The sequence below is a fragment of the Buteo buteo genome, chromosome 13, assembly GCF_964188355.1.
Source record: "Buteo buteo chromosome 13, bButBut1.hap1.1, whole genome shotgun sequence".
In the NCBI taxonomy this organism is placed as follows: domain Eukaryota; kingdom Metazoa; phylum Chordata; class Aves; order Accipitriformes; family Accipitridae; genus Buteo; species Buteo buteo.
The window spans coordinates 16,596,127-16,613,892 of record NC_134183.1 but is presented as its reverse complement, the minus strand read 5'-3'; the positions used below and the strand labels follow the sequence as shown (position 1 = coordinate 16,613,892).

At 35.0% G+C, this 17,766-nt stretch overlaps 1 protein-coding gene across 9 annotated transcripts in view; it reads right to left on the bottom strand.

Annotated features, from left to right (window-relative positions):
- The window catches only part of QTGAL (queuosine-tRNA galactosyltransferase), a 152,882-nt gene that overhangs the window by 89,469 nt on the left and 45,647 nt on the right, over positions 1 to 17,766 (bottom strand). For 8 of the 9 annotated variants that reach the window (XR_012652736.1, XR_012652733.1, XR_012652734.1 and 5 more), the window contains exon 6: positions 10,310 to 10,405. Coding sequence is in view for 3 of the 9 variants with exons in the window: in XM_075044879.1 (XP_074900980.1) it covers positions 10,310 to 10,405 (96 nt within the window). In the remaining 6 variants the exon portion in view is untranslated. Of the gene's footprint in view, positions 1 to 10,309; positions 10,406 to 17,766 lie in introns of those variants that run through there. The other variant, XM_075044881.1, reaches the window with a different exon arrangement.

Here is a 17,766-nt window from a genome sequence, read left to right as displayed (position 1 = left end):
AGATTCCATTAAAATGGAATTCAGGGTAAGTAGGAAAAGCTAACATTGCTGACTGTTACCTTCTAAAATCAGATGGCCAAATAAATGTTGGCAGTTGAGATAATACATCATTTTCAAATATTGTAGGTATATGGAGCAACAGTCTACCAGTGTGGGCTCCTTAGTAGCTACCTCCATGAGAGGTAGCTGTGATTCCTCCGATTGCTTGATTCATGCCAAGCACAACAAACCTCAACTCAAACATCTTACTCGTGAAGAAGCGAGGATGCAGATGGACACATTCAACATGACTTGAGTTTCAGTTAAAAGAAGAAACACATCTGAGGACAGAACAGCAGCACTACCACTTGAAAACTCAACTTTCCTGCTCTTTCAAGCAAGCCATCAGGGGTTCTAAGACTGTCAAGCATTTGAGTCTAACACTTTCTTATTTATTTTCCTTTCAGAATCATGGACTTATTTAAATTATTCATTTATTTTTATAGAAGTGTGAATACGAAAGATATGGCTAAAACTCTGGGGACATGGCCACATTACAATTTTAGATTGTCACCATGCCTGGCTAAAAAGGAAGAGAAGTAAAGAAAAACAGAGATGCATAGATGCATTGCCATTGGCCTGTCCGCAGTACTCATTAGCGATATTACTCGTCATGATCAGTAAAAGCAGAAGAATGGAAACAGAAATAATTAAAGAACAAATCTCAAGGGGAGTGAGTACTTGCTAGTATAATTTTAAGACAGTTCTCCAGGACTGGAGCATAACATGACAAGGCTTTCTTGACTAACTCCTGAGCATAGCATAGGTAGACTGTTGGCTGCATACGGGACAAAACTAGAAAAAAAAGAAACCCTTTCTCCTTTAGGTTAAATACCCAGGAAATACACAGAAGGAAAAGAACAACGATAAGCATAAAGTTAAACACGGTCCTTTCAGTGTCTTGCTGAAGCATACACTATATTCAGGTCCACTGCAATGACTTCTTTCTCTCTCTTTCTTGCTTCTATTATAATAAAGCTGAGAATTTCCCTGCAATTTCCCAGATGTAAATGCTCTGACAGTAAGACTGCTTCTTGCTATCTTGGGTTCAGTACTACCCTTCTGGCCTAGCAGTGCTCTAAATGAGGTGGTATCAAAGTGTATGAGCATGTTTAGTTCAGTCCTGCTCAGCAGAGGTCTGTAGACACGTAGAGTCTGGTTTCTCTCAGAAACATTAAAACCTGTTTAAACGCAATTGCCAACCTGATGACCAATTTACCTCCTTTCCCCAAGACTTTGACTCAATAGATAGAGCATTTCATGGATACAGTACAGTTTACTCCTGAAGATGATTATTAATCTGCTACTTTCTTGCACTCATGGGTGGTTACATTTAAATTTCTTTATTAGAAACTACTAAGTAATTTGCTCCTTGCAAAATGAATGGGCAATTAAGTACGTGGCGAACTTGTGGCTCTTTTGTGAAGCATCAGGGAAACACAAAATTCTTTGGGGGAAGAGATGAAACTGAGAATGAAGTGGGAAAGTGAAAGCTGCTGAATGATGTCACAGCCATAAAATCAATTCCAAAGGTTTGCAGCGGAAAACAGCAAAAAGCTTCAGGACACACAAAAGAAAACATATAGTATGAGACCTGGCCATATAGTCCCAAAGTTCCCCAAAACTACACGAACAGATGGGATTCAGACAAATAAAAGTCTGGCATGTATGTTCAAAATAAATTTCAATTAAGGTGTATAAAAAAAGTCAGTATCACTGTTATGTGATATTAAGCACGAACTTGGACCTTATTTTACTAGCTTTTAACAAAGAACATGGACACGACTTTCACTCTAGAGAATTCACAATTCTGCTGCAAAGGTGCTTAAAAAGGACAGGGAATGGCAGATGGAGAAGAGAATAAAGAACGTGAACATTAGATGAGGCAAAAATCAAAACAGAGGCAAATCAAGTAAATCTAGTGCAGAAGGCTGTTTGTGTTAAGTGGCTATGGAAGGAGCATTTGTATAACATGCTGCAGTCTGATTTAAAAAAACCAAATACATCACCCAAATAAACAACAAACAAACAAAAAAAGGATGTGCATCTTAAGAGTCACTGCTTAGGATTTGAACTCCCATCAATCAGTATTATTTTGTCTTGTTATATACTTATACAGTAAGAGAGGACCTAGATACAGAGAATACAAAGAAGATAAAAAAACATTGGGAATACATTACATCAATTCAAAGCTATAGCAGCAGTCCACCAGGCTACATGAGGCATAAATATTTTCATGTAAGAAATGGCTATGCTAGAGAGACTTGTTGTACATATTTTAGTGTAATCACAGCAGTGCAGCTCTCTAGTAGAAATGTGGCTGTATTTGCATAAAAGTTGTAGGTAATTAAGATGTAACTACAAGGTATACTTATACAAATCACTTTTATACAAATGAACCCACATAAGGGCTTTTAGTAGTATATTCTGGCATCAAATCCCTAATCAGATAGATAAAACAATAAACTTTCTACAAGCTAAACAAGCTAAATTATAAACAGCACACTTATTTTCTCTTTAGTGGCAGAATAAATCCTGCAAAGTAATAAAGATTAAAATGGTATTTTAAGTAACATTTGAACCATTCTTTAAACAGCAAGAGCTTGTCTTAATTTGTTTTTGCCACTTTATAAAATAATCACAATCCTGAGATTAATACGTTCATTACTATATTTATTTCATTCTGACATTATTAGGGCACAGGTATGCAAAGAATTATCCAAAATAAATATCTATCTCCTGGCATGCTAAGAAATTATACGCCTGAAAATAATAATTCCTTTTATTATACAAACTTTCTGAACACCTATCTTTTATGTTGAGAGGCATGCTTAATATCTACTCCAATAAATTCAACACCATAAATGAATGGGAAGTCTTAGAAAATACTTCAAATTTGTCTAATGAAAAAAGTCTGGTAACATTTGCTTTTTCTCTTTCAGTAGCTCTGAAAAAAATCACTAATTTGCAGCAACTACTACATCATACTTTGTTTACCAGCAGCATCAGAATTTTCAATTTCACTAAGGTATTATGTTTGTAAAATGAAGGGTATAAGACTGCTGGGTTTTCATTTCTCCTCTGCTGCTTTTTCCTGTGCTGTGGAAGCAGTCATTGCAAGTGATGCAAAAGCTTAAATCCACCCACATCATAGAAACCAACTCATCCAGAGAGGTGGCAAAGGACCAACAGTTACACTGGAAGCCAGATGCAAGACCATTTCCTTCCTTGTTATACACCCCATGCATTGCAACTGCTCAGATTTCCGTTTGGGCCAGGGCTTGACTATCCCTCTGCTAACCACAAAGCACATGCCTACTCCACCTCCTTTACATGTGATCATTCTAGTTCTCAAAATGCGAGCTGCATACACAAGCACTACTTCTAGAGGAACTAGCTGTGTTGATCATCTTTAAGATCACATAATTGCAACAAATGAATAGACAAATATCTATTCTTTATGAAAAAGGACACACTATTCACAGCTACAGTTGATCCAAGCTAATGCTCTGAAAAGCTCACTATTATTTTTTTATTTGCATAATGTCAGCTCAAGAACTTCTAATTACAGTCCCTTTGGCCAAGGCTGTACAAACAGAATAAAAATCCCATGTCCCAGTTTGTCACAATTGCACTAAGAAAAAAAAAAAATTTAAATTGACTTAATTATTAAATCTATCCTTGCACTCAAAAGCTGTTAGACTGGACCAGAATCTGTTTTTTTACAACACAGAAAGAAAAAAAAGCCTCAAACATAACAGTATAACATATATTGTTAATACTTATGAGAGGATATGGTGGATGTAAATATTTTAAAATTCAGTTTCCTTAACTAGTCAAAAGATCAGAAAAGCAAGAACTACTGTAGAGACAAATGTCAAACATGGCAGGGTGAGGTCAGTATAAAAAAATATTAAGAAACAAAATCTTAACTGTGATAGATAAAACTGGCCTTCAGACCTACTATCTATTATGGGAAACGATGCTTTCATACTCACACACTCAGCCACTCCAATTACTATGGAAATTGCTGAGCCCTCCTGAAAATCTGGCCCAGTACTTTTATCACTAAAAGCCGAGACCAAAAAAGGAAGTTGTTATCCAATAATAAATACAATGCACTTAACTTGTGCTCATAGACAATTTTTAAAACAGTGAAAAACTGTTCAGCGTCCAGTTGCAAGAGACAAAGAAATGTTTTTCCTACATATACAGCTATAATAGGGAGCTGAATTGCAGTGAAAATATGTTTGAAATCAATAATTTTTATTACACTAAAAGCCACAGTAAAAATATTTCCATTTTTTGTGGAATCAGCACTTTGATTTTCAAATTCAAAGAAAGAAAATTACAGGAAGTTAAGGGTGTATCTGCTCTGTGCTCTCACATATGGAAGACCAAGTGAAAAATAAACATCACTAAATTAGTTGGAAACTTGCATTTGAAATAGGCTTTTTGTTTTGAAAGAAAAAAAAAAGTTAGAGCTACTTCAATATCTCACCTACCATTTTAAAATAAAACCTGTTTTTTGTCCCTCATCTGTTAGACAAAAGTAAAGTTTCCTTAAGCTACAAAAGGCAATGAGATAGAAGCCCAAAGTGAAGCTTAAAGGCTGTTTATTTATAAGCTAACATATCAACACAATAAATATGGAAGATCAAATATAAGTGGAGCATTCAGAAGCTAGAAGTTATTAGTTGGCTCCATCCATGTCCCTAACTGCTGTCCTACATTAATAACCAGATCCTAAATTTATTTTAAGTTCTTGCCCTATTTTTCAAAGTAATTTTCAAAGTAATTTTCAGAAGTATTGAGGAGACAGAAATGTTAATAATAGTTCGGAAAACAAATTATGCATTTCTGAAAATTTAATCCTTGATGGTTTTCCTTTACACTTGGCATTACCTGTCCATCTCTTACATCAAATGTTCTAAGAAAGATGGTTTTTAGGATGCAAACATGTTGTAATCCATATTGGTATGACTGATTACTTAAATTACAAGAAAAGATCATCAGCTGGAACAAATCATAGTTCAAATCAGAGATAAACTGTTTTCTACCTGCTTAATTTCAATGTCCATCAAAATCGTATCATGCTTTTTCTGCCATACAGGCATCCATCATGCTGTAAGACTGTATTCATCAAGAACTTTTTGGAATAAAGCCAAATTTATTATATTCCCAAGTTGCTTCTATACTATATTATAATGTTTCAGTTCTATTTAAATATTACCACTTATTATGAACCACATTCAAGCCTTGTTTAAGCATGAAATTATCAAACAAAATAGGAAAAGGAAAAATCCAAGTTATTTAACACTCTTTCCCCTATGGTACACCTTTAAACTCATGCAAAATTGCTAACACACAAAGCAAAATCTGCATACATTTCTGAAAGACTGCAAACCTGTTTCTAAGTTCAAAAATATTTGACCCTGAGATGCCTTTACATAAAGCCTCACTAGGAAGTTCTAATTGTGCTTTAAGTTCACAGATGTGGGTAAGCCACTTCTCATTAAACTTTCTAGAATTCCATGAACCCCTTTGACACGCATTTTCAAATGTAAATATAAACACTGACTAGCTTGTGAAACTTTGTTTCATTCTCCTCCAGAGGAGAACAAGGATCAACCACAAAAGGAAGCTGCCAATTGGTTTTGTCTTATATGCTTAATCCCATACAAACTAGTAGAATCTACTGTAATTAACCAGTTTGTGACTTCGGTTCTTTCACTCAGTAGAAAAACATCAGGACTTTGCTATTAATGACACATTTTTAGATAACATTGGGTGAAAGAAGAGGAAAAGGAAACAGTGAGAAAAAGTCCCAAGAAAGTGTTGAGTATCTTTTTATTGAAAGACAACAAATGCAAGTGATTCCCATTTTATTAATTCTTAAGGAAGTCTTACCCTCTTTCCAGTTTTTGCTTTTACTAATATAACCAGACAACAGGCATTGCATATATCCACTTTCAGATTGCCACCTCAATTACTATTTCAGTTCTGACACACTGACAACCAACCCTAGCACTTACATAAGGTGGAATTTTCTGGTCTGCAAGCAGACATACAGATGCCAGAAATATTCAATCTGTGGCCCACCTGGAAAATTCATTCTACCTGCAATCTACTCCCCCCAGCTTTTTACCAGTAATAAGTTGCCTATTGAGATACATGATGACAATGCAATATTGAGTGTATCGAATTTATGGAAAAGGTCTGGCCATGTTATCAGGTCCTTCTTGCCTTCAGAACAAACTACATGCTTGACTCAACCAAAATGCTGGATCTATTTCCAAACTGAGTATCTGTAGTAAATGCTTATTTGTAGCATGAACTTTTATCAAATATTAATTACAGGAAGACTTAGTAAGTAGAGAAGCACAGCTTTTAAACCTATCAGCTAAATTTAACAGGCACCTCTAACACCACAGAGAAGTCTATGTTATGAAACTCTAACATGTTAATTATTGTTCTTCTATCAGGTGGTCCAGAGAGATTATTGGTAAAAACTACATATCACCTGTGAGAACTTCCAGATTTATCCAACACAAAGAGCTCTGAGATAATCTGCAAAGTACAGTATGTATCAGGAAGCAAGACAAACACATTACAGTGGACAACAAACATATAGAATCATCATATTTTGTTCAGACCGTTATTCTTCTAAATTAGCACAGGCCAGTCTTATCAACCATAGAGCCCACTCCTTTTTGCAAGAGTCTCCTCACATGTCACTCTAAGCTTGCCGACTGCTTTCTAAGCAAACAACCATATGAAGCAGAGAAGTCTCTTGTCTTTGGGGAGGAAAAATGGTAGGTCAGATGGAATTATGCTTCAGGCTAAATATAATACTTCACAGGCTGTGGGACTAAACTAACCTAAAGTAGTGATTTAACAGATATGGATATGAACTCAGCTGTTTTACTTACAGTCAGCAACAATCCTTAAAAACTACTTGTATAAATATTTGTGTAATTAATCCAACCTTAAAACCATTCAGACCTTTTTACTTATACAGCACAGTAAAATTTCCAGTGTACAAGAAGGGCTGCATGATCAAACTTCAATCACATTTCAAGCACAATTCAGACTTGGGTATTCTGTAGGATTAGTTTTAATCTACATTTTTTCCACTTCAACATCAAAACAGTCAGTTCTCTTAATTTGTTTGCTCATTTTCTTCCTGTACCTGCCACTGTGATCTGCACTTACTGAACAGTTAAAATTACCTTTTTTTTTTTTTTTTTACTCTCGGCCAGAAAGAAATATATACATACATGAAATACATTTACATGTATTAGTACTTGTATTAGTACACCTATAAAAGTGAGTTTTAATCACTCATCATTTATACAGAAGATAACATTAAACTAGCAAAAGTTAATCTTTTAAAAAGTAGTTTTCTCATTATTATGCTCTCTTTGTACTCTCTTACTCCTACCACACTGTCTAGGGTATATATTCTGAAATTTCACGCATACCATAAAGTATCTTTGGAATGTTACAGCATAATTGTTTAGAGAAACATTTAATGGATGAGTAAGCATCAAGAGGCCATGGCTAAGGGAAAAGAAAATTTAAAATGCTAGAAGCATTTTGTATTGAATGATCTTCTCAGCATGAGGACAGGGGACAGATATTTGATCCAAAAATCTGGTATTGACTCAAGTGATATAAAACCGGCAGCCAGCATCTAGGCATATGAAGCCATCCAACCACCCAACAAAATATCTGCTACCACCCACCTCTTTCAAACTGGACTTCAGTCGCTGTCTAGTAAAGCAATCAAATGCTACAGGATAGGATATTATTTGATCAATAACATGAATATTATGACCAGGGATTACATGATCTTGGCAATTGGCTATTTTTTTTTTTAATTGGTTGCTTGGTTTCCCAATTTACAGCACAAATAATTTGCAAGTGCATGATACAGAAATGCAACAGAAGTAACTGGAAAAAAAAAAGCTGGGCACTGGGTACAGAGACAGCTAAAAAAAGCTGAACATTCTTTCACTACAGGAAACTGCTGGAGACAATATGCTGTAAATTAAAGCCAATTTTCCTGAATTCCCTGAAGGAGTGCTCCTCCCAGAGATTCTACAAACCCATTAGCAAAGGCCCATCATTATAGTTTTCTCTGGGCTTATATACTGAAGACAGTTTTAAAAAGCACACCCAAAATAAAATGTACAGTGTACCAGGGGGAGAGGAGTGGGACAAATCAGGCCTAACCTTACATAATTGATTCATAACCTGATTATTAGAGCACAGCTGAGATGGTTTTTGCTCCCAATTCCTCCTCCTACCCATACTTTTTTAAGTCAAGGAAAAGCAAAATAATTACCTCTCTACCTGAATTTCTGATCAGAAGAATGGATACTGAGACAGGAGAGGTGGCATATGCTGACATGCACTGCTCTGGAAATCAAGTAGTTCTTTTAGCACCACAGTTAGAAAAGCCAAGCTTCCTACAGACTTGTGTCACAGCTGAAGCTTATCTTATGACTGGGCACCTAAAATATCTGCCCAAGTGGATTCTGTGGTGCTTAACAACATATGAATTGCAGCTGGTGCAGTACAATCCGTCTAGCTTCATACTTCCACAGAATTTTAAGAAATCTAGTGTCTTTGAGGAACTTCTATTTCTGCATTAAATTTGGTGGAGAACAGGTAACAAGCTAAAAAAATTAATTAGGAACACATAAATAGTGTGATTCTATAAATCCCATCTTGTTAATAAACTCATGGACAAGTAGCACAAGTTCTGCTATGCAGCCTTCTAGTTCTAAACCCAATATATTTCCCAGAATTCCTCATCTATTTGTAAAACGTGTGAATCTAAATCATATGTAAAAATAATGGATTGTACATGCTGATTGATTAAAACTTTAAGAGATAATTGTAGGCACATAAGACTGCAAGGGTCACTGCATTTGCATCCTACTATCAGAAACGCTATATTAAATAATCTCTTCCAGAAGACACACACCCCCATCTTAAAATGAGTTTTCTTTTTGCATACCTCCCCCTTAAATAATCTCAAAATTAGGACATTCCTTTTAATTTCCAGCTTAATTCATTAAAGACCCCATCCAGTGGCCACTTAGATGAAACTTCAGATTGTGTAGGACAAGTTTTTACATCAAGATTTTCTTTCTCTTCTCTTCAACAACAGAGTGATCCAGATGCTGCTGTCAGATAAATTCACTGGTTTAAATCTATAATTTTTTTCTAATGCCATATGCAAAGGCAAATCCAAATATTCCACAGGTAACTTTTTCTGTAACTACTTTTGTTTGGTGAATTATAGGGAACCATAATACCGCTGCTGATTTTAAAACAAGGTCTATAGATTACTTCTTGTGTTACAATGACCATACCAGAGTCTGTAACTATATCTTTGGGGGGTTAGAGTAATGGGGAACACAACACAGTTTACAATGAAGTCTAACAAACACGGGTATGTTGATCTTTTCAGCCACTTAAATCCAGGAAAACCAAAAGCAAATGTCTTCCTACCATAGCATCACAAAACCCAACCCCAAGTACTTGCATCTTAATGCCTGCTGAGATGTTTTCCGCTAACCGTCCAGTAGATTTCTTATAATACTCAGTACACACATTCCTCCACAAGCTGGATTGATTTCTTCCACAGTTTAACTTGTTTTTGCCAAAGTCTCTTTTAGTTCAGCATTGGCTGCCTGCCTAACGTAACAACCTTTCTTCATGCCAAAACTGTCATCTTCAGTTGCACAAGACGCATCTTACTAACAAACACGTATAATGAGCCCCATGTTTAATGCTTCAAGAACTGCTATTTTAAAATGATCTCTAGCAATAACTTAAACAGATACAGAAGTGGTCAGTACCTAACTTTGGGGGGCACAGGGGTGGGGATGGAAATCATTCTCAAGAAAGATTTTTTTCTCCTTTTGTATTTAAATACACCTTTTAAAAAGAAAACCCTTAACCATTTATTGAAACATGAAAGCGTATGGATTTAACCACAGACAGCGGTGAGAAATGTAAGGCTCACTCAGAACCTGCAGTTGAAAGCTTCATTCTCACTCAGTGTGAAGTCATCATTACATAATGATTACATGCACCATAAATGTCTCTTACTGAAAAAATTAGCCTTTAAATATAAGAATCTGATACCTTAGTAAATTATCAAGTATTGCTACTGACTGAAAAAAATCCATCTAAATAAATCTCTTGCTCTATTTTTCTGCCGTGATTTCAGTCACAGCTGAAACAATAATACCTGTGTAAGAAGCTGTTCTTCAGTCAGATTATTGATCCAACGAGTATACCTTTCAGTAGACTCCAGTGGCTCTCTTCTGACTTGGCAACCAATAATCTAAAGCAAAATGAGATAAATCACATAGTGTAAACTGCTGTATGCACACATGGCAACAAAATAAAGTCATAAAATAAGCATTCAAAACATGGGAACTGCAAGAATTAAGATTATCTATACAGCCCTTATTAGCCACCTTCTGTGTTCATAATATCATATCATATCACATGTCACAGTTGCTCTGCTCAGATGTTAGTTACAAACTTTCAAAGGTCTCTAGAAAACCAACACTGAGAAGTGCCTTTCCAATAGCTTCAGTCTTGGGAATATTTGAATCATTTTGGTTGAAATTCTCAAAGGAAAGTCATCCAAAGGCAGACATCTAGAATGCAAAATTTCAACCAAAATAGTTAAAAGTTTGGCAAATGAAAACTAGAACTTGGATAGCATCATACAATCGTACCAACAGTGCCATAACCTATAACACCACACATTACTTATAATTTATATAAAATAAGGAAAAAAAAAAAAATCTGTATTCTGAGTTGTGTCATTCACAGTAGAACAATGTAGACACCCCATTTTGATTTGTTCACTGAAATACTATATTCCCATTTGAGCAACATTTTCTTTAATACTGTTCTGCAGTTGTACAGGTTAAATATGAATTTCAATATTCTGAACACCTATTGGCACAATAGCTTCCAATATGCATCAAACAGAATATTAGAGGGATTTCATATTATCTGTAACTGCACAGACATGCATTAATGCAATTTCATACAAACACTAAACTGTTTACTCTACAAATCTCTGGTTAGACAAGGAAGAAGTAAGGAGAACCCTAGGAGTGTGACTATACAGAACTCTGCTGTTTGCTACTCCCAATGGTTTGCAGTCTACCCTAAGCCTTCAGGGTACTACAGGACTTAATTGTATGTGCAGAGTAAGCTGATACTGTTTTATACCAACTACTGCACTCCTGTCGTACTGTTAACTGTCTATTTCTCTTCCAGATTTTGATGGGTACTTCCTGTTGAGGATGTGTTCATTCATTGAGAATTAATACCAAAGCATAGGTATTAGCGTTTCTGAACACTAATTTTGAACAAAACTTGATTATCTAAGAACAGTGTGGAAAACTTACTTGGTTTATTTTCTACCCTAAGTATTTATAAGGAATGTAAGTGTACATGCTGAGCGCAGCAAGTTTAAATCTTTCAGGTATCTCTATCTACAGAGCTTTAAACCCCACACAGATGTAAGCAGTCAGGCTAGAATTCTGCACGTGCAGTTATGAATACTTTTGATGTGGAAACAAAAACACCACGAAGAGATCTTGCTGGGGGACTGCTGGCAATGAAACATCACAATTTACAGTATGATTAAATACAATCAAAATAACAAACATGAAAAAAAAAGAAAACATGATTTGCTTATCCCATAGGAATAAAACAGAATGTCTCTGAACTATGAAATTTTTCCTCAATGACAGTTATGAATTACTATGTACAACTTCAATTCTTACCCTAAATTTCTCCTGAATTACAGCTAAATGATACTAAGACATTTTCAGAAGGCTAACCCAAAATTCTTTTAAACTGAATATCAGAGTTCATAGATATGTTTTTAAAGGGGACACTGCACAGATATATATATTAAAAAAAAAAATTTCACAGAAGTTGCATCAGATGTACATATATTCTGTTCTATGAAGACGATTTTTATTCAAGAATATAACTATATACAGAACTCTTGACAGTATTCATTAACCAAGACCTTATTAACCTTCTCTTGCATATCCTAGGTTTTTACGACTTATAAAGATACTTTACAAAACTATGCATAAAAGTCAGAATAGAAAAACTACAAAGCACTTTTTTCTCAAAAACTATTGTATAACAATACAATAGGGAAACTTAGTTTCTTTATTCAAATAGTCACAGCATAAGCTAAACAAATACAGGATCACAAACAGCTTTCATGAAGAGATAAAAAGGAGAATCTCAAATTTGTTTTTCTGAAAACCTGGTCTTCAGTTAGAGCCAAGTAGTAAGTGCAGTCATCTCTTTCTATGGAACCTGAAATTTAAATGAGAAGCAGAGGACAGTTTCATATTCTTGCATTAATTTCAGTCCAGTCTGACCGTTTTCATAAATGCTGTTGATAGTTTAAAGCAATCTGAAAAAAAAAAAAAAGTTGAATCCAGGTGCTCAGCTAAAGGACTGTAATTTCCTAAAGTCCAAAAAACAATCGGTTCAAATCTCAACTCCTTATGCTTCCAGAGAAAATTGCATAGGTTTGATCAATTATCTGTACATACACTCAAGGAGGGACGAAGGCAGACAGAATAACTGCTATTAAATTGGATCCTGGTGGCTCTTTTCTGTATCATATATTACTTTTTGTAATTTCTAGAGTTTGACTTAAATTCTTAGCCAAAATTTCCTCCTCTTTCCATACAGCCATATAGATAATTCCATTGCACTCTCTGATTTACTTCTCTGAATTTTAGCTTGTAACAATGATTCTGTACTTCCTTTATGTAGGTCTTCAAACACTTTGAGCATTTTGGAATTGAAAACGCCATAATTAGGAAAAAAATACTCGTCAAATAAAAAAGTTATTTAGGAATTACTGTTATTGCAGTGATGTATCCAAAGCAGAAAAAACAACAGATTACATTGAATTTTGCCAAAATTTGGGGCAGAATCCTTGGAAGTGTAACTTTCCAAACTCCTTCCTCAACTGACATGCCTAACAGCGAGACAGAGAGGATAACAATCTAGAGCCTTATATACAAACACACTAATCAAATAAAAAACTATGTTTTAAAAAAAAATAATTTTTTTTACACAGCAATTTTGTTTTCTACAGCAAAGCTCAACCTAATGTTTAGAACAATAGTAAAGCCAGTATAAGGTTATCAATCTAGAAAAATATATAAAGAAATACAGCAGAAAGTAATAGGATTGGCCTCTGACTTTTAAGTGTCAGGTGTTAGAATAACTCAATATTTCAAGAATCAAATTACAATTTTTTACCTAGTCTTATGAAAACTTAGAATAATCATTAGGGCAACCCTTCTATTGTTGCAAGTCAAAGTCCATTTAGCAGCACACTCAACATCTAAAGGTTCGTAGCGTTGAGTCTAAATGTAGTTTTACTAGAATTGATGGCAAAGGGTTTGAACATCAAGCTATCTCCAGAGCAATGGATTTCACTTCCATGACTAAACAGGACACAGTTAATGACTCTTGGTCCTTGAATTTTCAAAATAAGACTCCAAAAACCTCCATTCTACAATCACTAACAAAGTGTTATGATAACCTACTCTAATATCAATGAACACTAAAAAGGAAAAACAGTAATACCAATGCCGAGAATTAATGTGAGGAAGAAAAGCTGCTTGCTGGAAAAAATGAAGACAATGCAAAATGTAACTTAGAAAAACAAAATCTTCTGACTCCAGATACTAAAGTCCTCATTTCTCTAAATGATACTTAGTATATCATACCTTCTTCCCCACATCTTTGGCTTTTCTTACTCTTTTCCATTTTGAGCTCTAGCAGACAGGCATTATTGATGAATGAAATGGCTCCAGTGAAGTTAATATAAAGATGAGTTTAAGATTTCACTCTAATTTCTTCTTCCTTACACACTGAATAGGATCATTATCTAGACAATAAGATATCATAATACATACTTAGCAATCCTATACTTGTTTCATATATGGAATTAAAGGAAGACAGAGAGGAAAAGAGGGATTAATAGAATTAAAACTTTTCTAAAATGTCTTCCATAGTAGTGGTTTTAAGTTTGCTTTTTGTTAAAATTACCTAAACGTGCTATCTACACACACAACTGAAGTATTTATTTCCAGAAGGCTTTCTAATTATTCCTAAAAATCTATTCTTTCACCAGCAAATTGAATTGCTGTCTTCACTCCTCCTCCTCATCTAAAAAACCAAACCCACAGCAACAACCTGACAATTCCTTTCTTCAAAAGCAAAGGAACAAAAAAGCCATAGTCGGTATTCTTAGTGGCCTTTTGTAAGATTTCCATGGATGTACCAAACACATCAGCAGGGCACATAAAAGCAAGGATCTCCCTCCTGCAGAAGACGGTATTGTAAAACATCATTTAACTACTTTCTTTAGTTACAATGATATCACAGCAAAATACACTTAACCATATAAATGCATGTTATTGAGAACAGCTGCATTTTGATCTTGCAACACAGCAGGAAAATAACTACAAATGCATAACAAAGTTAACATTTTGTAAGAAGTGAAATGTTCACACTTCCCTCTACCCTAACATAACAGTGAAATGTTTTGCACAGCACAGACTTCCTGCTTCCTTTTTACTTTCTGAACCAATACCACTCAAGACTGCTTTTAGCATCATCTTAAGAGATATGTTTTACAAACAAATCTTAAAATAGTCGCTATGCAATCAAATTTATTTCTAGACCTTCAGCCAAAAAAATTCCACACCTTTCTGCTCTTTAGCTGTACCATTCATCTCCCAACAGGACTCCGACTCATGACTGGGATTCTTGACTTACATGGTTGCAAGATAAACATCACCAACATAGACAAACTCAACCTGAGCCTTTGATACAGCTTCTGTAAAGCATAGCTCATTTAACCAGCTTCTTTCATCCAATCAAACTCAGAATTATTTAGAGTACAAACAGCTTCCTCTAGTTCCCCTGTGGAAGGTGTGGCATCAGAAGCAACTGCACACTGTTTTCCGTTTCTTCCGTGTCTCAGAGCTTTTATATTCACTTAATGGAATATTTCCTTACAGCTTTTAGACTGAAGTGAAAGGTTTTTCACTGTTGCTTCTTTCATAAGTTTTAAAATACTTTGATAAAAATCTTTCTAGCCTATTTTACACCCAGACTTCCAGAAAGTACAAGAAACTCTCCATATCAGAAATATTCTTCTCAGTATTTTGACTATCTGTTTCTATGCAAAAATGGAGTTCATTCAGGTTTCAACTTTTTATATAATTAGGCAAGTTTATTTTTATTATTACAAATGCTAACTGTATACTGGCATATACATGTACCTAGATTAAACTATGTAATATATACAAACGCAATATGCTTCACATTCCAACTGCAAACTTGCTGTAATGTAGTATTAATATTACTTGTATAGGAAGCAGTAACATGAACCATAAACAAAATGTTTTTCTGGCTCACAGCAAATGACTATGGCAGTTCATGGAAGAGCAAACTCTTTCTCTCTAAGAAGAGAAAATCATGACAACCCTTTCTGCTACATCATCAGATGAGGTAATTCACTTTCTAGACAGACAGTTACTTTTTTTTTATTATTAAATGTAACTTGTAGCTTATTTAGCTATTTACTTAATTGCAGTCAGCGTTGGCCTCTCTGGAAAGAAATACAAAATAATTTATAATTTATGGCAGCAAGAGACAGTGATAGGTAAGAATATTAAGAGCATAAAATAGCGGTCCGGTTTTATCTTAACTACCAACATATACGTACACTGAAAAGCCATACAAGTAACCTTTAAAAATATAAATGGCTTAAAATGAGCTTTGTGGGAATAAGTGGCCAAATATAAGCATCTAGCTTATGGCCCTGTGGTCCTGCGTAGCCTCCAACTACCACTTCCCAGAAGGACCAGGCCTCTGGTATCTGCTGGTCCTGTCTAGATAGTGTCAGACAGCCTAAGGTGTCAAAATAGCATTACATGTCTATGTTTAGCCACCTGAATCTCTCTTCTCTAATAACTCTACCACTTCACATAATTAGGAGTGGAGTTAATGAATCATGTCTAAAAAAGATTATCAGAGCTAAAGTCATGGATATGTATTTTACGTCACTACATCTAAAATATTTTCAGGAGTTAAAGCATTATAAAACTAATACAATATAACTATGATACAATTAGAACAGTACAAATAACAGTATCAAACTAGAATAATGGGGCTCTCCACGAAACAGAGGCTCTAAATTGGTCACAGCACACTGGGTTATCTTACGAACACATTCAATGACCTGTTGATCAATACAAAGTTCAGAGTTACGATCACATTCGGAGGAACTAGGCAGGATTATTACACACGTTACAAGATTGTACTATGAGCACATATAGTCACTGTTCCGTGAGTTACAAAATTGTTCATATCTGATCAGTCATATCTGATATGTACAAAAATCAGCATTCTATACCCATCAGCAACATCAGCCATTTGCTTACATGCCATAACTTGTTCCAACTTTTCACTAGTGTTTGTTTTTAAATGCAATATTCAGGTAGAGATGTTTCTTATTTTCATCATTTTAGGTTTTCATGTTTTCCGTTGCACACATAAATGGAAAAGGAAGTGGGTGAGAGGAAGCAAAGATTAAATGAGTTGACAGTAATTGAAAACAACACGCTTTCTGCAGATGTGGCATTTTTATTTTTTTTTAATCACTACAACTTCCCCTAGCACAAAGCATCTTTCTTATTCAGGAGACAGCCTATGGGTCAGAACCATCCTGTTGTACTAAAAAGGAGATAAGGATGAAAAATTAATTGGTCTCCAAATTTATCCCAATCTTTTCCATCCTAGTTTTATAAAAGAGGGAAATGAACAAAGACAGGCAAAAGCATAAACTCTGTAAGGCAGTAAGCACTAGGTATATATACGTATGTACGATTTCTTCATATAATATGTTTTCTTTTAAGCAACTTTGTTTTACGAAGTTTTTTTAATTAACCGACCAATAATGATATTGAAGCAGGTATTGGAAAAAATATGCATTTTTTAGCAGGGAAAAATCCACAGCTTTCCTGTACAAAATAAATTGCTTTCCACAACTTATGGTATTAAATGAAATGTAACTTTAAAAGGTCATATAAAGTACAAAACTTTCTACACACCGAGAAAGAGTGTGCAGTGTTGAGTTTCATGTTAGAAATATGGCTGAATGACATAAACCTCCTAGAAGAGAATGTAATTAACTACTTAGTGAAGCTTTAATTAGAAGTATCATGACACCTGACCGGATCCTAGATAATGTTCTATGAGAAGAAAGGCTATTCGAATAACAAGCAATACAGGAAGGATTATCTCTAGTGCACGACATCTTTTTCCTCAATATGCCTGTTTATGAGTGCCCACAGAGAGACATTTCCTAAACTAAAAAAGCTAATATGAGACATTTACCTTACCCTGAATGTTTAAGAACAGCTTTTGTTAATCATGCCTACATCTTGTGGTATAAAGGAAAGGTAGATGTCACTTGTGCCGTGTCTCCAAACCCTACTTCTATTATTCTTGTGGTAACTTCCACATACACACCCCCTCAATTCATGAGATGCTGCAAACATATTCTGAAATTCAGAAGAGAACTTGACCGGAGAGTGAAAATTTTTCTCTCTGTGTTGA